Genomic DNA, 20,717 nt, shown 5'->3' with positions numbered 1-20,717 from the left:
TCACCGGCCAGCAAACATCAAAGTGGGCCTGGAGGTTCTTGGGGCAGTGACAAGACCCTGCCTACCCCAGCCTTCCACATATGAAGCTTCAGCTCATGCAGCCTGGGTCACATGTTCCACAGAACCTTGTTTACGATCCATGATGATCTGTCAGTTATGGACAGTGTTGCCTTGGCAAAGACTGGGCTCTGATGAGCCCCAGGCCCTGCAGAAGGGTTATGTCTAGTCTGGAGTCTCTGACCCAGTGTGTTCCTATCTGTTCCCAGAGCCCAAGGTGATGTTTGCCAAGGAACAGCAGGCTCGCAGCGAGGTGAAGGCAGAGGCGGGGGCCAGTGCCACACTGAGCTGCACGGTGGCCCAGGCCCAGACTGAGGTGACCTGGTTCAAGGATGGCAAGAAGCTGAGCTCTGGCTCGAAGGTTCGAGTGGAGGCCTCGGGCTGTGAGAGGAGGCTGGTGGTGCAGCAGGCGGGCAAGGCAGATGCTGGAGAGTACAGCTGTGAGGCCGGGGGACAGAAGGTCTCCTTCCGTCTGGACGTCACAGGTGGGTGTTCATATATCAAGGTTGCTTGTTTGCAGGTGACAGGAGATTGGCTGATGACCTGGTTGATCCCAGTGGTTTTCTTGTTAGAAGAACTCTCTGCACGTGTTCCATCCTTCTCAGTTGAAGTACTCACTTCATGCTGGAATGTGTGTGTGAGAGAAGGGGCTTGGGCCCCACAGTCCTCCTGGAGGGCACAGTCCCAGTGACCTAAGATCTCCCACTAGACCCCTACATACTAAAGTTTCCACCACCTCCCAACGGCACAGCCTGGGGACCAGGCCTCTAACATGTGGGCCCTTGGGGACATTTCTGATTCAAACAGCACACCCAAAGAAAAGCAAGGAGTCTTTGCTGCACCACGTGTCAGACTATGCTAAAACCATGTACTGAAGGCATGGGTGTCTCAGTGCAGGGATAGGCAACAGACTGAAGGAGTAAGCAGAGGACAGAGCTCAGGTTGGACTTTCACAGCAATGGGTTCCCCATTCCCCACCCCACCTACATCTCTCCTCTTCCCTCTGGGACTCAAGGAAGGGCTGCCGACAGTATGATTGTTTCATGAACGATTTTGGACCACTTACCATACTGAAGAAACGGTGGACCAGTAATCACCACATACAGAGCCAACTCTAGTTGAGTTCCAGACTCAGAATAGAAAGGGAAACTCAGAACCCTCTAGGTGACATGCAGGTATTTCTGCGTCTCCACTTAAGGACTGAATTCATTATTTTTAACCAACATATAACGATCACACAGAGTGAAAATGACGTGCAGTGTGGAATCTGATAACATGTCTATGATGTGCATTGATCATACTTGGGCAGTGAGCATTTCCAGTTCCTTCGATGTTTATGTTGGAAACACTGAAATTCCTCTCATGTAGTTGTCATGAAGTACTTAACTAGTTCTCTACAGTACAGGAGAACACTAGAATTTATGGAATGAATATATGTGCCAATAGAATAAATGTACACTTCTGGAACATGCACACACACACACACACACACACACACACACACACACACTCACTCACTCACACATGTACAATGCTGGAAAACAGAGCTCTGTGCATGCTAGGCACAGCTCTGCTGCTGAGTCACCCCAGTGCCCAGGAACAAGGGAAGAAACACAGCGACCACCATGAGACACTTATGAGTGCTTGGACATTGAAAACTGTGAGTTAGGTCTGGTGAGATGGTTCAGCGGGTGCAGATGAGCTGGCTGAGCAAGCCTCACGGCCTGAGTTCAGTCCCTGGAACCCACGTAAATGTGGACAGAGAGAACGTACCCGAGGAAGTTGTCCTCTGGCCTCCGCCTGAAAGCTGGGGTGTGTGCTGCCGTCCTGCCCATGTTACACCCAACAATAATATTAACTAAAAACTAAAAGACCCCAGCGATTCAGCAGAGCCTACTGTAAATGGTGAGAAGACAAACATCATAACAAGGGAGGTGTCTGGAGTGTGTTACTACAGTCCTGTAGTGTGGAACATGTACAGAGACCCTGCAGTGAGCGCCTGGAAGAAAGAGCTCTATGGAAAATTGGGCAGAAAATTGGCAGGAAAGGACACCAGAAAGGAGGGATGGGTGTGTGTCAAATTGTGGCAGTTACTCTTTTTTTTTTTTTTTTTTTTTTTTTTGGTTTTTCGAGACAGGGTTTCTCTGTGTAGCTTTGCGCCTTTCCTGGAACTCACTTGGTAGCCCAGGCTGGCCTCGAACTCACAGAGATCCGCCTGGCTCTGCCTCCCGAGTGCTGGGATTAAAGGCGTGCGCCACCACCGCCCGGCCAGTTACTCTTTTTACCCTGAGTAACACTCCGTGGGTTTAATTACCCACTGTCATCCATGGTTCTAAAATGTATGGAAAATTCCAGAAATGAGAAATTCTTCAGATGGGTTGCAAAGGTATCATGACACTTCTGTTCAGCTGGTCCTTATTTTACTTAATAATGGTCTAGAGTATGGGCTTTTGTTACACTATGTTTCTTTAAGTTTTCCATTTTTTCACTAGTAGTTATGTGTTTTTTTGTTTGTTTGTTTTTTTTTTTTGAGGGGGAAGGGATTGGAGACAGACTCTTTCTACATAGCCTTGGCTGTCCTGGAACTTGCTTTATAGACCAGGCCAGTCTTGAACTCACAGAGATCCACCTGCCTCTGCCTCTCCAGTGCTGGGATTAAAGGTATGCACTGTCACACCCACCTTTTTTTTCTTTCTCTTGAGACAGGGTCTCATTATGCTGCCTTAACTGGCCTGCCTGGAACTTGCTATGTAGACCAGGCTAACTTCAAACTCACAGAGATCTGTCTGCTTTTCTCTGCCTCCTCAATACTAAGATTGTAGCCATGCACCACCAAACCTGCTTATGAGTTTTTTCTTTCTTTCTTTCTTTCTTTCTTTCTTTCTTTCTTTCTTTCTTTCTTTCTTTCTTTCTTTCTTTCTTTCTTTTTTGAGACAGGGTTTCTCTGTATAGTGTTGGTGCCTGTCCTGGATCTTGCTTTGTAGACCAGGCTGGCCTCAAACTCACAGAGATCCGCCTGGCTCTGCTTCCTGAGTGGCATTAGCCACCACCACCCAGCGGCGTATGAATTTCTTACTATGCCTAACTTGTTAACTAAACTTTCTCAGGCCCTCCAGGAAAAACACACACAGTATTTGGTGCTATCTGCATCTGAGGCACCTACTGCAGGTCTTGGAATGTGTTCTGGATGGATAAGGGAGCATGACTTTCCCTGTGTTTGGAGGCCCTGGGGTTTCTCCTGAGCACAGAGAGTGCAGGGCCTGGATGACATTCTGCCCTCCAGCTGAGCCATCCAGGGTCTTTCCCGTTGTGACCTTGCTGATCTAGACAGTGCCTCTGACTTTGTGTCCCCATTTGTCTCCAGAGCCCAAGGTGGTGTTTGCCAAGGAGCAGCAGACACGCAGCGAGGTGAAGGCAGAGGCAGGGGCCAGTGCCACACTGAGCTGCACGGTGGCCCAGGCCCAGACTGAGGTGACCTGGTTCAAGGATGGGAAGAAGCTGAGCTCTGGCTCGAAGGTTCGAGTGGAGGCCTCGGGCTGTGAGAGGAGGCTGGTGGTGCAGCAGGCGGGCAAGGCGGATGCCGGGGAGTACAGCTGTGAGGCCGGGGGACAGAGGGTCTCCTTCCGTCTGGACGTCACAGGTGGGTGCTGAGATGCCAGTTTATCTTGTGTAGAGGTGATGACTGATCAAATGTGTGGCTGACCACTGGGTCCTTCCTGCTACACGTTCTCTATTACCATCTTCTGACTTCCCATATGCCATCTTATATCTGTGTGCTCAGTGAGGCAAAACAGGCAGGCATAGGCCCTCTGACACACCTTGATGGTGTCCATGTGGTGATCCTTAGCTGTATGTTCCAAGAGTCTGCCCAGTGTCTTTTGGTTGGTTCTGTTGGAATCAGTTGGTTCTTGGTTGTAAGGTGACCATGTGACCTTCACCTGGGAGAGTGATCTTCCTTGGATTGGAGGCACTGGAAACTTGTAGGTTCTCTTCCAGAGCTATGCATGGTTCTCCACGGGCAGAGCCGCCCACTACCTCAGGCTAAGGACAAGCCACAGGCCAGATACTTGGTCACACCTGTAGCTGTCTCAAGACTGTCTTGGTATTCTCAGCTTTTGGTTTCTCGTGATCCCCTTCACTCCTTTCCCAGGGATTTGGAAGCTGGCCTCCTCCACACCTGTCTGTAGGAGAAGGCCTGCTGGTGGATGGTTGTGTCGGGTACAGAGTGGAGACTGATCAATGTGCTTCTGTGTACACTTGTCAGGGTGGAATGGTCTTTTCAATCGTGTCCTGTGTTCCTGCTGTTTTCCACTAGAACATTCTCATCATCAGCCCTTGGAAGCTGACGTACAAAGCTGGTGTGGAGAAGCGTTGATGTGGTGTACTGTCATGTTGCTGTGCGATCTGCCACTGACCGGAGTGCTATAAAAAACTCAGCATGTCCCTGGGGAGTCACTGGGCCTCTGGCTGGTTGCATAGAGATGGCTGAAAACACACGCATTTTCCTTTTGTTCAGACCCTTAATGCTGTGTCCTTATAGGCTGCCTCTCTGCTTTTGGCCTGTAGGTTTCTGTTGTGTCCTTGGTGTCCTTCAGAGTTAGTTCCAGGACCCCAGTGTAGATACAAAATCCTCGGATGTGACAGTCCTTTATGTAAAATGTTGGTGCGTTTACATCTAACCAGCACACGTGCTCTGTAATTTTCTTCTTTTAAGATGTATTTCACTTTTTAAAATTTGTGTGTGTGTGCGTGTGTGTGCGTGTGTGTGTGTGTGTGTGTGTGTGTGTGTGTGTGTGTCTGTGTGTCTGTGTGTGTGTGTCTGTGTGAGTATGTGTGTGTGAGTGCAGGCACCTGCAGAGACCAGAAGTGGGCACTAGATCCCCTGGAGCTGGGGTTACAGGTGGTTGTGAGCTGCCCAAACTCAGGTCCTTTGGAGGAGTAGCAAGCTTAACTGCCGAGTCACCTCTCCAGGCCCATCTATACACTAAAAAACAAACAAACAAAACAACACCCCTTTCACCCCCAAACACGCCATATTTATTTATTTCATGTATATGGAGGTTTTACCCGCATGTACGTATGTGTACCGTGTGCGTGCCTGGTGCCCATGGAGTTCGGAAGAAAGCATCAGATCGATCCCCTGGAGCTGGTAGTTGTGAGTCACCATGTGGCTGCTGGAGCCAAACCTGAGTCCTCCGCAAGAGCGGCTAGTGCGTTTCACTGTAGAGTCTTCAGAACCCTTTCCCTCTGTACATCTCAACTCATGTCCTGGTGGATTGTGCTCAGTATAACGTCAGTGCCGCCAGTTGCCCCTCTGTATTATTTGGGGACCAATGACAAGAAGGAAGCCCACGTGCCCCACAGATGCAGTTCTGCCCCACCTCCATATTTTCTTTCTATTGCTGTTGTTGAATCTGTGATACAGAGGGCCAATCACACCATTAATTATGAGCACGGACAACTGTCAAAACCCTGCTGCTTCCTTGTGAGACATCATTTGAAGAGATTATGACAACTAATTTTATGGTTTCAAACTAGTAATTTGGGGGCCGGGGCTATGGCTCAGTTGTTAGGAGCACTGGCTGCTCTTCCAGAGGATCCAGGTTCAATTCCCAGCACCCACATGGCAGCTCACAACTGTTTGTAACTCCAGTTCCAGGGGATCCAACACCTTCATACGGGCATACATGCAGGCAAAAACACCAAATGCACATGAAATAAAGGTAAATATTTGTAAAAAACTGGCAAATTGTGACACTTTGGCTAATTCCTAGAAAGTCATGTCAAAACTGAAAAAAGAAATTGAAAACTCAAACAACTCTGTAAGCTTTAGCTGAATTTCCATTCAGGCAGTTTAAGAACTGTTTTTAGGGGGCGGGGCATGCAGCCAGCAGGAACAACATTCCAGAAGTTCTAGAAACAAACTGTTCTTTACTTACAGAAGTTCTCTTGGGAAACAGGATGATGAAAGATGGATCATTTTATGGAAACAACGTGACATGGAAACACACCTTACAGGGAAAATATGCAAAACTCAAAGGCCACATACACATCAAGGCCAGGATAGGAGTGCCTGATAGAAAAATGCTCTGCAGTAGTTGAAGACTGTGGGGAAAGGGAAGCCTGGCGTGAGGCGTTGGCTCCACACAAGGCACAGAAGCTCAGGGCACCAAAAGGGAAATGCACAGAGAGCTCAGTCAGTGCAGAGTAAAAGTGTTTCCTGACACTTACTGTCTTTGGGCTAGTCAGATGGCTGACTGGATGAAGGTGTCTCTGCAAAGCCTGCAGATCTGAATCCCGGGACCCACATGGTGGGAAGAGAGAACCAACTCCTGCAAGTTGCTCTCTGGTCACAATCATGGCATGGCACACACACGTGCGCACACACACACACACACACACACACACGCGCATGCACGCGCACACACACACACACACACACACACACATCATAAAAAAATCAGTTATCATCTCATATCCTGAAAAATCTTCAATAAAATTCAGCATGAATTCTTTATAGAAACCAACAGGCCCCACCCCCCTTAACTATGAAAACCAGAACTACAGGAAACAGCAGCTAACACCCCACTTTAGGCGAGGGATTGACCTTTGAAATGGCAACAAGAAAAGCCAGGGTAAGACAGCAGGAGTGGGACTTCCAGTCACCAGTTAAGAAAGTCCCTAAGGTAAGCGTTGGGGTGAGAGCCTTGGGAAGGATCGCCTTGCACAGAAACCCAGCACGCAGGAGACACGGCTCCATCCACACACTGCCGCGAAGGTTTGAAAAACAGAATTCTACGGTACTCACAGCAACTGCGGAAGCATCCGTTTTCCAATCCAATGCCCAAGAAATGACATTTGGAGCCCAGGGAGGAAATGCTCAGATGTTTTTGAAGGACTGTGATGAACATCTGTAGAAATCACAGAGGACTTAATTTCATTCCTAAGTCAGAATCCAAACATATTTAATGATTTTGAGTGTGATGACGCCCAGCACACCGAATGCAGAGGCCTCGTGTTCTCTTGAATATAAACAGCTGAGAGCATCGACTTCATGAGCTCAACCCTCATCGTAAGTCAACAGTGAGAAGGACGGTGGGCCCAAGTGGGCCGATGGAAGGGTAGAGCAGCATGAAGTGGCTTCTGTACCAGCTCTTGGCCGGCGGCCATCATAGGCCCTGCGCCTCCTTTCCTGAGTGTGACGCATAGAGACAGGACCACCTTCCCCATGTGCTACTAAGGGCAGTGCACATTTGGAAAATGTGTTAGCCCTGGAAGTCTCTCGCTCAAAGCACACGCTGCAGCCAACAGTGCATTGGGTGACAACCTCAGAAAAAGCCAGTATGACTGACGGCTGAGTGTGCCAGGGCATTGCCATATGAGTGATTCTGTAGCCAGTACGTGGATACATGGCCTACAAAGAACCAGTAGATGTGTTGCTTCATGAAAATACTTGATTTAACTGGAAAAGACACACAAAAGTGAGAAATTGAAGCACACAGATGGGGAGAATATGTACAATACGTGTAGCTGGTAAGACTCCAGTACTCAAATACGTACAGAGCTCCGAAAATCTGAAGAGACAGTGCAGGTATAAATGGGGTTCATACAGAGCTCCTAAAATCTGAAGAGACAGTGCAGGTATAAATGGGGTACATACAGAGCTCCTAAAATCTGAAGAGACAGTGCAGGTATAAATGGGGTACATACAGAGCTCCTAAAATCTGAAGACAGACCATACAGGTATAAACGGGGTCAGCCTAGAACAATGAACCACTAAGGAGCAAATTCAGGGACTGAAAACATCAGGTCTCCACCACAGCGCCGCTGCAGTAGCCTTTGAAGGGGCTGTCTCCAGAGTAGCTCTTACAACAGAGGCAGGATGTGTGTGTGTGGTCTGGTTCTGTGCTGAGAGGCACCGTGGCTTCTGAGCAGAGTGCGTGTGGAGTCTGCACGATGTTCTGCCTTCCAGTGGGCCCACTACCATCAGGTTTCCCCCCATGTGGCCTTCCTGACCTAGACAGTGTCTCTGACCCTGTGTGCCCTTGTCTGTCTCCAGAGCCCAAGGTGGTGTTTGCCAAGGAGCAGCAGACGCACAGCGAGGTGAAGGCAGAGGCGGGGGCCAGTGCCACACTGAGCTGCACGGTGGCCCAGGCCCAGACCGAGGTGACCTGGTTGAAGGATGGGAAGAAGCTGAGCTCTGGCTCGAAGGTTCGAGTGGAGGCCTCGGGCTGTGAGAGGAGGCTGGTGGTGCAGCAGGCGGGCAAGGCGGATGCTGGAGAGTACAGCTGTGAGGCCGGGGGACAGAGGGTCTCCTTCCGTCTGGATGTGCCAGGTACCTATTTGGCCTTATGAGATAGTGGAGAGGGAACTGATTTATCGTTTTATATTAGCCTTTTATATTTGCCCTTTACATTAGCCTTCATCTCTCACATTTCCCATCCTTCCTCCTTTCCTGCAGCTAGGTTGGGGAGGAATACAGAGGTGGAAGAGGGGTCCATTTTGTAAGCCTTGAGTGGTGTTACTATGGGGTAATCTGGAGTCCCATGCTCCCAGAACCATCTTTGTCTTGTATGGAATCTGGGACTCTGGCTAGACCTTGTGTATGGTCTCAATCCTCCTTCCTCTCCTACACAAAAGAGTAGGGTTTAAAGCAAATACCAACAAACCCTTGCTTTCCATTCGGATAGGTGCATCAGGGATCCCCACAGAGCTCCTGCTCTGAACTCAGGAATGGTGAGGGGTGTCTCCTGCCAAGTCAGCCCACATTTCTGTCAGTGTTAGTGCCTGGCTTTGCGTCCTCAGAGGGAGAAGTCCGAGACAGACAGCCTTGTGTGCTGGTGGAGCCTTGAGGACTTACAGGGTGGCTGCAATCCTAGATGACGGGAGAGTACCCACAGCAGTGTGCTATCGGACTTCCACGTAACAGCTGTTGGTGTTTAGATATTGAGAAACAAGCTATTGAGTCTTCATGGGAATATCATCACCATCGTCATTATTATTGGTCTTTCCTTCCTTCTCTTCCTTCCTTCCTTCCTTCCTTCCTTCCTTCCTTCCTTCCTTCCTTCCTTCCTTCCTTCCTTTCTTTCTTTCTTTCTTTCTTTCTTTCTTTCTTTCTTTCTTTCTTTCTTTTTTGGTTTTCTGAGACAAGGTTTCTCTATATAACAGTCCTGACTGTCCTGGAACTTGCTTTGTAGACCAAGCTGGCCTTGAATTTAGAGATCTGCCTGCCTCTGCCTCCTGATTACTGAGATTAAAGGCATGTGCCCACCACCGCCCAGCAGAAATGTTATTTTAAGAGTATATGATAAAATATTTTATGGTAATAAATCTGAAAAGTTGTGACAGTTTGGCTGATTACTAGTAAACCGTGTGAAAATTGACATAAAAATTCAATAAATCCGATGTATTTTAAATAAGTGGAATAGCAACCAAATCTTCAAATAATTTTGTTGAGAAAGCATCAAATAGTACTGGGAACAGTTATTCCACGATCATGGAGACTTTTTTAGAGACTAGAGAAAGGAGATAAACCCGTAGGTCATTTCATGCAGTCATCATAGCACTGACATCAGAGCTGACAGGGAGGGCGGGAAGAGTGATCTTCCTGAAGAGCCATCTGCCGTGAGTACCACCGTGTTGGCAGAGTGAAGCCAGCAGAGGCAGGAGGCTGCACGCTGTGATGAGGATCACAGTCTCCACATCAAGGCTGAGAAAGTTCCGTCCTCCATTGCCCAAGCCAGCTCTTTCCCTGTGGCCTTCTTGACCTAGACAGTGTCTCTGACCCTGTGTGCCCTTGTCCATTCCCAGAACCCAAGGTGGTGTTTGCCAAGGAGCAGCAGACACACAGCCAGGTGAAGGCAGAGGCAGGAGCCAGTGCCACACTGAACTGCACGGTGGCCCAGGCCCAGACTGAGGTGGCCTGGTTCAAGGATGGCAAGAAGCTGAGCTCTGGCTCGAAGGTTCGAGTGGAGGCCTCGGGCTGTGAGAGGAGGCTGGTGGTGCAGCAGGCAGGCAAGGTGGATGCTGGAGAGTACAGCTGTGAGGCCGGGGGACAGAGGGTCTCCTTCCGTCTGGACGTCACAGGTGGGTGTTGCCACACGAAGTTAGCCTTGTGTGGAGGTGGTGGAAGCTGGCTATGTGTGTTTGGGTATGTGCACATGAGTGCAGGTACTAATGAGTCCAGGAGATGGCGTTGGATCCCCTGGAGCTGGAGTTACAGGCAGCTGTGAGTAGCTCAGTTTAGGTGCTGGGAACCAAACTGGGGTCCTCTGCAAGAGGATTGTGTATTCTTAACTGCCAGGCATCTTTCCAGCCCGTGCTATTCCCTCTTTCCACCTCATCTTTCAGGCGCTCTTTCTGCTTCTCATTTTCCTTCTTATAGCTGAGCCCAGGGAAGCTGGGAGAGGAGAGAGAGGGCCTCCTTCAGCTTGAGTGCTGTTTCCATTACTGCATTAGGAAATGCTCTCCATGTTGTGGGTAGTGCAGCCTGAACAATCCCCCTCAGGTCGCTGGCGACCTCTGCTGAGATGCAGCCAGGTCCTTGACATCCACCACAGAAGAGAATCCAGGACCAGTCAGAGGAAAGCAGACTTAGTCAGTTTATCGATTACGGTAAGAGCAGTGTTACAAGGCACAATGGAGAGTCAGGTGCACGCACCAGGAGAGGAGCACATTCCCTGTTGTTATGGATGTGACTTGGGGCCCTTAAATCTACTTAATCTGTGACTAAGTTTAAATGTTAGCCAAAGTATGTGCTGGTGTATCCTCCCCCCCCCCTTTTTGGGTTTTTCGAGACAGGGTTTCTCTGTATAGTTTTGGTGCCTGTCCTGGATCTCTCTCTGTAGACCAGGATGGCCTCGAACTCACAGAGATCCGCCTGGCTCTGCCTCCCGAGTGCTGGTATTAAAGGCATGTGCCACTACCGCCTGGCTTCCCTTTTTTTTCCACCCATAGAATTTTGTTCTTGTCATAGGAGACTGTCCTCAGAGGTCTGTGCAGGCTTGCAGCTTGGAGGGAGTGCTGGTTAACACAAATGTTCAGCCAAAGGACTCTTTAGGGACACACGGGTCACAAGGAGGTGGACTTGAGGCACAGGTCATTGGCTGGGAAGTGTAGGGTTTTTTTTTGTTGTTGTTGTTGTTGTTTTTGTAATGGATCTGGCCAGTTTTGTCAGAATTCCTAGCTGTCAGCTGGTGAGACACAGCCCTCAGAACCAGGAGACCGAGGGCCCTTAACCGTCTCTATTTCCTCACTTCCCCATAGCCGTTCATTTCAGAACACCTGTCCAGGGCCCCCATGCTGTGTGGTGGACTCTGGATGCATCTGGCCTATGGGGGTCCAGATGTCTCTCCAGGGTTGGTCAGAGCACCTGCACTTTATGATCTGGTTGAGAGCTTTGTAGGGGAAAGTTACACATTTAAAGTATTTTAATTATGATTATCATTGCCTGTGTGTGCGTGTGTGGGCACGCATGCCACACTCTGTGTCAGAGATCAATTTTATGGCATCTGTCCTCTCCTCTTCCCTTTCTGCGGGTTCCAGGGATCAAATTCGGTTGTCGGGTTTGCAGAGCAAGCGCTTTATTCACTGAGCCAGCCCAGCATCCCTTACTCTTCAAGAAAATGCTAGCATTTTTCTCTAGTCCTGTCTAGGTTTACTGTACAGCATAGCAACCAGATCCGGGGCCCTCACTGTAGAGGTAGAAACAGATGAAAAAAGCAAAGCATTGAGCTCCGAAACACACCTGTGTGTAAACCCATCCCTCATTTCCCCCTGGTTTTTAAAGCCAGCAAGGAAGGGAGAAGGGACTTTTCATGAGAATTTTGGGGACATTAAAACACATGAAAAGGCACTGGGTGGTGGTGGCGCACGCCTTTAATCCCAGCACTCGGGAGGCAGAGCCAGGCGGATCTCTGTGAGTTCGAGGCCAGCCTGGTCTACAGAGTGAGATCCAGGAAAGGCGCAAAGCTACACAGAGAAACCCTGTCTCAGAAACAAAACAAAAAACAACCACATGAAAAGAAAGATTTGTCTGCTGGTTCACATCACAGAGGTCAGTTCCAGGGGGACTGGAGACACCAGGGTCCCAGGTAAACCACGGTCCTGCTGTGTGTTGTTTAACGTCAGGATGAGGAAAGTTTGTCAGGACAAGCGCACTAGCCACAGTGGAGCAACAGTGATCCGTTCGGCCACATTGTATTGAGAACCTGAGCGATTAGATGAGGCCGCTGTGTGCAGCTATTGAAAAATAACAGAGGCCGTGGGACTTACAAATCAGTAACGATGCCGGTGGCCGGGAGGTTCAGATGGCGTGGCGGTGGTGTCCAGGTGAGGAGGGCACCAGCTCCACAAAATGGAGAGGTAGGAAGGAGCCTGGTTAGGAGCAGGAGGGGACAACACACAGGAACGTCTGACACTCTGCTCTTGTGGGAGGTCATCTGTTCCTGTAAGACTCAGCCTGTTTTTCCAGATCGGCGTTAACTCATAAGAGTTCCCGTGGTCCAGAACTGCCACTAACTTCTACCTTGGAAAAAGTTCTCCACCTCAGCACTAACACATGAGGATCCAGCTTGCGACACGTAAACTTTTGGGGTGCCAGCCACATCTAACCATCTGTCTCTGGGATCAGACAGTGAAAAAGGATAAGGACTGTAATATGTAAAGAGACCCCTGAAATAAATATGAGGAAGATAGAGTGCTATGAAGAGTAGGGTCTCCTTGAACATTAGCTATGCAGAGGAACACACACACACACACACACACACACACACACACACACACACACCCCGATGGCTGACGACATCAATAAGACAGACAGACAGCCGAGGGCCACGGATGGCCCAGGCTCTCCCTTCTGCGGGTGCCACAGCTGACAGAGCTCAGAGCAGGAAAGGGCGTGGAGGCTCTGGACTCTCAGCGCTGTGAGGCACGACCTACCTAGTCCTGGGGAGACTCTCCATTGTCACTGTGGGACAGGTGCATGTGTTATGCCCCTCGGCCTCTCCATGGAGGACTGTAACCATGTCTCCCCTCGAGTGACCCCACAGCAGTAACGGGATATGTGGATAAACTGGGGTTTTGGGTCGAGAGGCCCTGTGCTTTTCCTGGACACAGTGTGCAGAGGCCGGGTGACGTTCTGCCTTCTAGCTGTCTCGTGCAAGTCTTTCCTCACGTGCCCTTCCTGATCTAGACAGTGTTTCTGACCCTGTATGTGTGTCCTGGTCTATTCCCAGAACCCAAGGTGGTGTTTGCCAAGGAGCAGCAGACACACAGCCAGGTGAAGGCAGAGGCGGGGGCCAGTGCCACACTGAGCTGCACGGTGGCCCAGGCCCAGACTGAGGTGACCTGGTTCAAGGATGGGAAGAAGCTGAGCTCTGGCTCGAAGGTTCGAGTGGAGGCCTCGGGCTGTGAGAGGAGGCTGGTGGTGCAGCAGGCGGGCAAGGCAGATGCTGGAGAGTACAGCTGTGAGGCCGGGGGACAGAGGGTCTCCTTCCGTCTGGACGTCACAGGTCAGACCCTTGGGACAATCCACGTGTGTGTTCCTAATTATTACATCTTCTTGATGTAATGGATTACTCGCTTTACTAGTGTGTAGTGAACTTCTTTGTCCTGTCTGACTACCTTTGGCTTGAAATCTGTTTAATGAGATGTAAATCTAGCTATCCCTGCTTGCTTCCAGTGTTTGATCCATATTCACTCTCAAGTCTGTGTTTACCAGTGAAGTGTGTTTTTTGAACACTACAAATAGTTTGATATTAAGACAGTTATTAACATGTTTAAACATAGTTTTTGATTTATTTATTTTACATGTAAGAGGATTTTGCTTGAATGTGTATCTGGAGTTGCAGATGGTTATGAGCCGCCATGTGGATGCTGGAAGTCGAACCTGGGTCCTCTGTGACAGCATCAAGTGCTCCTAACCATCGAGTCATCTCTTTAGCCCCTGGATCTTATTTTTTAACCCAATAGACTCCTCTGTTGGGGAGTTAAGATCACTTGTGTTTAGGATTAGTATTGAGAGTTGTTTTTGGATTCCTGCAGTTTTATTGATCATTTTCCTGGTTGTTTTGGTTTAGTTGGATTACTGTTCATTCTTTTTTTGGGGGGTGGTGTCATTTGGAGATAAGGTTTTTCTGTGTAATCTTGGCTGTCCTGGAACTTGCTCTGTAGACCAGGCTGGCCTTGAACTCAGACATCCATCTGCCTCTGCTTCCTGAGTGCTGGGATTAAAGGTGTGTGCCACCACTTCCCAGCTCTAGGATTACTATTCATTATTTTAAAAATGCTTTATTTTGATTTTATGTGTATGAATGTTTGCATACATGTGTATATATTTCATGTGTGCAGTGCTTACGGAGGCCAGAAGAGGGCATCAGATCCCCTGGAACTGCTACGTGGGTGCTGAGAACCAAACCCAGGTCTTCAGCAAGACCAGCCAGTGCTCTTAACCTCTAAGCCAGCTCACCGGCCTCTTGTCCCCCCCCTTCCCTCTTTATATTATTTCCAGTTTAGTCATTACTGAATTGGTCATGACTGAATCTTTTTAAGTCTCCTTTGTTCATTTACCCTTCCAGTGAAATTTATTAATTCATGTGCTATTGTGATTAGGTTTTTTTTCCTCCCCTGAGGTCAGGATTCCTGTTAGAATGTTCTGCAGGGTTGGTTTGGTTGCTATGAGTTACTTTAGTTTGTTTCCCTGGAGCTGTCTTTATTTCTGTTGGTTTTAAGAGATAACTTTGTTGGAATAGCCCTCTTAGCTGGTAGCTTTTTTTTTCTTTCAGGGCATGGAATGTATCATTCCTTGTTTTCCTGGGTTTGGGGGTTTCTACTGAGATGCGGGAGGTTATTCTAATGGGTTTGCCTTTTGAAAGAGTTGCTACATTTTTAAGTTGTGTGTGAGCATGGTGGCACATGGAGAGGTCAGAAGACAATCGCAGGAGTCAGTTCTCTCCTGCTGTGTGCGTTCTGGTGACTGAACTCAGGCTGCCAAGCTTGACCTGCTGAGCCAGTTCATCGGTCCTCTTACACTTTGTTTTAAAATAAATATTGTTTATTTGTTGAGTTTTAGTGTGTTCACTATTGTATTGTGTGGAGATTCTCTGGCCATGTTTATTTGGGGCTGTCAAACCCTGTGTGTTCTGATGCCCACTTCTTCCTCTAAATTTGGGAAATTCTCTGCTCTAATTTCATTGAACTGATTTTCTGGGCCTTTAGTTTGTGTCTCATCTTTTCCTAGACCGTAGTTCTTAGGTTTGCGCTCTTGACCATGTCCCAGAGTCCCCGGATGTTGTGATCACCCTCCCTTTCCTTTTCTTTTCTTGGCTGTTGTTTGCCCTCAGTCCCTTTGACTTTGCTGGTGGCCTCCATCCGTGACAGCCGTTCTTCCATAAGCTTGATTGACCTATTTGTAAAGCTTTCCAGTGTGTTTTTAATTTTATTAGTTGAGTCTTTCATTTCTATCATATATATTTTCACACGATCTCGATGTCCTTGCTCAGTTTCTCATGCAGGTTGCTGGCCGCCTCCTCTGTGTTACTGACTTCTTTATTTACATCCTGAACTGATTTCCTTGCTTTATCCACGTGCTCCTTTGTTTCCTACTTGAAGTCGTTGACAAACTTTACACGTGGACTTTAAATTGTGTGTCTAGCGTTTCAGCCATTTCTGTGTCTTTGAATTCAGTAATTGAGGAGCTGTGGCCTTTTGGAGGTGATGTTTTGTGTTGCCCTCTTCGGCCCAAATCATCAGACTTTGTAAGAGAGTTGAGGATGAGTTCTGGACCACAGAGTGGTGTAGGGGAAGCACCTCAGGTTTGCATGAAAGGTCACAGGTTTAGATTTACACCCACGTCAAAGGCATCACCTTACCAATTCCAAGTCGGACAAGGTATGCTGGCACACTTGGTGAAAATTAGTAAACATTGTGAAGAGACAGTAAAAAAGATGCACTAAATGGATACAATCTGGACGAACTGCAGGTGGCCGCTCTTGGTTCAAATGCAGCAGGGGATGCCTCTGTCCACGTGGGAAAACACTGAGCCTAACCACTGTCAAAGATCAACTTTGGGGTGCTTGCTATACCAGATGCCAAGATTCTTCAAAAGCTAAAATAACTCAGAAATCGAGTCCAAAGATAGGAGCTGATAATGAGATCTAAACAATTAAGGGGTGAGCTTAGAACAGCCTGCGTGTAAGCAGATCTGCCCTCATCCTCGTCTCCCAACCCTGGGGCCCTGTGAGGTGCACGGAACAGAGGGCAGTAAAATCATATGGGATGTCCTCCTCCCCGCTGAGGAGCCAGCTGCAGGTGGTTAGAGTCATCAAAGTGAGGTAGATAGGACCATAGCAGGTGTTACGGGTTAGCTGATGCTTTCAGGGAGATAGCAGATTCTTGAGCAGGTTATAAGGGCGTTAGCCATCAGACAAATGGGTATCTTTGCTTGCAGATATATATACCACAAGAGTCAAAGATGAGGATGGCAGTCATGACAAATATAAGTGCCAGCACATTAGCAGGGAATCACACAAAGAGATCCTGAGAGGAGTGTAAAAACCACAGTGTGAAACACTGGAGTGGCAGTGTGGAGTGGCAACCACTAATGGCCACAGGCTTGAGGTCCCCACTCCCAGGACCAGGCTGATAACAAGGGCTGATAGTCTAGACTGTCCTCTGAATATAGCAGCTGAGGATGTTTGGAGCAGGCAAGGGAGTGGAGCTTGGGAGACTCTGTGAGGACATGTTCTGGACCGTCCTGGGGGAGACTTTCCACTGTCACTGTTGAGTAGGTGGACATGTGTTCCCAGCCACAGTTCCTCCTTGGAGGAGGCTTGCTCAGACTGTTACAGTGGTCCCCCTGGAGCAGCCCGTGAATCTGTGGCAGGATGTATGGATGAACTGGGTTTGCTCCAAGAGACTCTGTGTCTCCTCCTGGATGTAGCTAGTGCAGAGAATGGGAGATGTTTTACCATCCAGACACCCTTCCAGACTCTTTCCCTGTGGCCTTCCTGACCTGGAGAGTATCTCTGACCCTGGTATCCCTGTCTTTCCCCAGAGCCCAAGATGGTGTTTGCCAAGGAGCAGCAGACGCACAGCGAGGTGAAGGCAGAGGCGGGGGCCAGTGCCACACTGAGCTGCACGGTGGCCCAGGCCCAGACTGAGGTGACCTGGTTCAAGGATGGGAAGAAGCTGAGCTCTGGCTCGAAGGTTCAAGTGGAGGCCTCGGGCTGTGAGAGGAGGCTGGTGGTGCAGCAGGCGGGCAAGGCGGATGCCGGGGAGTACAGCTGTGAGGCCGGGGGACAGAGGGTCTCCTTCCGTCTGGATGTCACAGGTCAGTTGTTTGAGGGTACTAAGCTTGCTCATTTGGATGAGAGGCTAAGACTGACTAATAATCTGAAGGACCCTGGCGCTGTGGCAGGGAACTTGCCCTCTGCATTTCTCCCATCATTAACATTCTGTTTTCACACATATCGTTTGGCTGTGTGAGCAGAAACGGATGTTATTAAGTCTGGGGAGCTGTCCTTATTTTCATGTGGTAGCATTTATCATCCCCCAAACATCCCAGGGGTTCTCTGTATTGCTTTTTGGTACCCAGGGATATTCATGGCTCTTCCTGCTGTTTAGGATTGGGGTAAGCCAGATATGTCTCTCTGGGCTCTGAATGTCCAAGTGTCTGCATCTCCTGTGTGCCCTAACCCAGCACGAACATTCATGTTCACAAGAAGCATTTCTATTCAATTTAAGTAAAACTAGGGAAAGTTTGATCTCCTAATCATAATTGAATTTTCTTGCAACAAAAGCTAGCTTATTGTAGTTTCGGGTACCTGCCTACTCCTTCTTAATTTCTGAGATATAGAGGTCTCTGTGTGTACTGAGGTGTAGGTCCACATTGCATGGCAGTGTCTGTGTGTGGTCAGGAAAGAGCTTGTGGATGTGCTGCTGCAAGAGTGGAATGCTCTCCCCAGGGAAAGTCTTATTTTCTAAAAGCAGGTTAGAAAACAAGTCAGTATCGGTATTCTCCTTGGAGCATCATTTAGGACAAGAGAAAGAAGTAGCTTATGGTTTTTTTTTCCCTAATAAGGTGAGTTCCTTTAGTGGGTTCTCTGTCCACAGTCAGTGTTGATGTCACTGACTGGAGTTCATCTGTCTGCACCTTCCCCTCTCATCAGACAGAAATCTGAGATGTGCATCCATCTTCTTTCACTTAGGAGTCTTCTCTTACATCTGGGTGTCACTAGATAACATTTAAAGTAATTCTATCACTAAGAAATGGTTTATGAATAAACATGTCAACAAAACAAAATGAAACAAAACAACACAAAAGAAAAAACCCATCTTGTATCATTACTTCATTTTATTTTCAGAGAATATGAAATTAAAAAAATAAAACCATTTGGCTGTTTTCTAGAAAGTTGTATAAAAAGCGACACAAAAAAAAGTAGAAATCTTGAATAGTCCTAATGTCTTTCTGAAACAGAATCATAAAAACCAATATTCATAGAGAAGGGTGTTAGTACAAGGGCTTATGGATAAATCATACCAAACATTCTAAAAAGTAATTATTAGTTCCAGTGCTTTATTGCACAGTAAGATGATGATAGTTGACCATAATGTTTAATGCATTTCCAAACAGCTAAGAGGATTTTAAATGTTCACAAATAAATAATAAACACTTGGTGCAGCAAATATGTTAATTACCTTGTTTTGATAGCAATGTAGAGAGGTTATTGAAACACTACATTGTACTCTATAGTTTATTATTTATTAAAAATGAAAAAAAGAACCAGTGAGATGGGTCAGAGGTTTTCTTTCTTTTTTTTAAAAAAGATTGATTTACTTATTTTATGTATGAGTGCTCTATCTGCATGTACGATGTTATGCCAGAAGAAGGCATCACGATAGTTGTGAGCTACCATATGGTTGCTGGAAATTGAACTCAGGACTTCTAGAAGAGCAGTCAGTGATCTTAATCACTGAGCCATCTCTCCAGCCTTGGGTCAGAGGTTTTCGACATCAAGCCTGATGGCGTGAGTTTGATCCTGGGACCCAGTGAGCCAGTCTTACTTTTCTGAGGACTTGGGTCCTCAGTACCTCCACATCAAGGACCAAACTTCCATCATGCGGACTTTGGGAAACATACCACATCCCAACAAAGCACAGGAGAAATGAGTCAGGAGACTGTAGTAATAATAAGGTACCATGTGCTTGAAAATCACCAAAAGAGTGCATTTCAAATGTTTACCACAAAAATGATGTGCATGTGGAAATGTTTCTTGGTTAGTTTTTATTGCCAACTTGATACAACCAGGAGTCTCTTGGGAAGAGGCGTTACCAAGAATATGTTGACTTGTGGCCACATCTGTGAGGAATTGTTTTGGTTGGTGATTAATGTGGGAGGATCCAGCCCACGGTGGGTAGCACCATCCCTATGCAGGTGGCCTGGGCTATATAAAAAAGCTAACCAATGGAGCTAGACAATGAGCCAGTAAGCCACATTCCTCTGTAGTTTCTATTCAATTCCTGTTTGAGCTCCTCCCTGATTTTCCTCAGCGGTAATTGTGACCTAGAAGTGTTAAGTGTAAGCCAAATAACCCTTTTCTCCCCAAGTTGCTTTTGGTCATGGTATTAATCACAGCAATAGAAAGCAAACCAGAATGTGCTGGATATTTTATCTAGCTTGACTTAATCATTCCATGCTGTAACATATATCAAGATGTCATATTGTGCTCCATAAAATGTGTATGAAAGTTATTAGATACAGTAGAGGACACTGAGACAGAAATTGTTCTTTGAGGCATTAATATTTATTTAACACCATGGACAGACAGACAGATAGAAAACAGCACAGTAGGTGTTCTGAAGAGAGTTCAGGCTGTAGTACCAGGGACAGAGAGCATGGTGGATGTTCTGCAGAGGACTCAGGGTCCACAGGCAGAAGGGGGAGTCTCTATTTACAGCTCTTTGAGGAGGAGGGAAGTTTTATAGCAGGAGCCCACAACCAGGCAGAGCCAGGAAAGGGACGGGGGGGGGGGGGGGGGGGGGCAGAGGGCAGGGCCACTAACAGCCCCTGTGATGTAAACTCACTTCTCAAGGTGAGAAACTCTGCACCTGGGGTCTCTCAGCTGGAGGCTTACAGACAGTGTCTCTGAGAGGGGAAAGCTGCTGCTGTAGGTATGATGGCCTGGGCAGCAGCTGAATTCTAACATACATTTGTATAATGCACAGTTATGATTATCAGTTAAAACAGTAATGAAAAACCCAAGTCAGTATGTAGAAAGCATCTTTGTATTGTCTGTTGTACTGACAACACCGGCAGAAGGTGAAATTTTTAGAGACTTACAACAACACAAAAAGTCTATTTCTAATTCCAAAGCTAAAAAGGATTCTTAAGACACCCGTGAAAAGAGTTGTTAATGTTTTTAGAAGACAGTAAGGAGGTTGAAGTGCATAGAAATCCATGGAAGGCCCAAATATATTCATGTTTGATAAAAGTCCGAGTGGATGTCTTACTTTGGGGAGTTGGAAGTTAAGGAGATTTGAAAGGCCACCAACAGCCACTGAGGTGGCAGGTGTGAACACACAAAGTGGTATGCCACACAGGTAGCTACCACAATTTGAAGACAACTGTCCCATCCAAGGAACAGAACAGGAACTGTGACCAG

The 20,717-nt window shown here is 47.6% G+C and overlaps 1 protein-coding gene across 1 annotated transcript in view; it reads left to right on the top strand.

The window, feature by feature from the left end:
• The window catches only part of Obscn (obscurin, cytoskeletal calmodulin and titin-interacting RhoGEF), a 125,402-nt gene that overhangs the window by 20,848 nt on the left and 83,837 nt on the right, over nucleotides 1-20,717 (top strand). Inside the window, exons 12-16 of the mRNA XM_059270645.1 lie at nucleotides 267-542; nucleotides 3,422-3,697; nucleotides 8,117-8,392; nucleotides 13,293-13,568; nucleotides 17,111-17,386. Coding sequence (XP_059126628.1) covers nucleotides 267-542; nucleotides 3,422-3,697; nucleotides 8,117-8,392; nucleotides 13,293-13,568; nucleotides 17,111-17,386 — 1,380 coding nt within the window. The remainder of the gene's footprint in view (nucleotides 1-266; nucleotides 543-3,421; nucleotides 3,698-8,116; nucleotides 8,393-13,292; nucleotides 13,569-17,110; nucleotides 17,387-20,717) is intronic.

Source organism: Peromyscus eremicus, chromosome 8a (assembly GCF_949786415.1).
Source record: "Peromyscus eremicus chromosome 8a, PerEre_H2_v1, whole genome shotgun sequence".
NCBI lineage: Eukaryota > Metazoa > Chordata > Mammalia > Rodentia > Cricetidae > Peromyscus > Peromyscus eremicus.
Note: the sequence above shows the minus strand (reverse complement) of the source record. Positions and strands in the feature narration are given on the sequence as shown.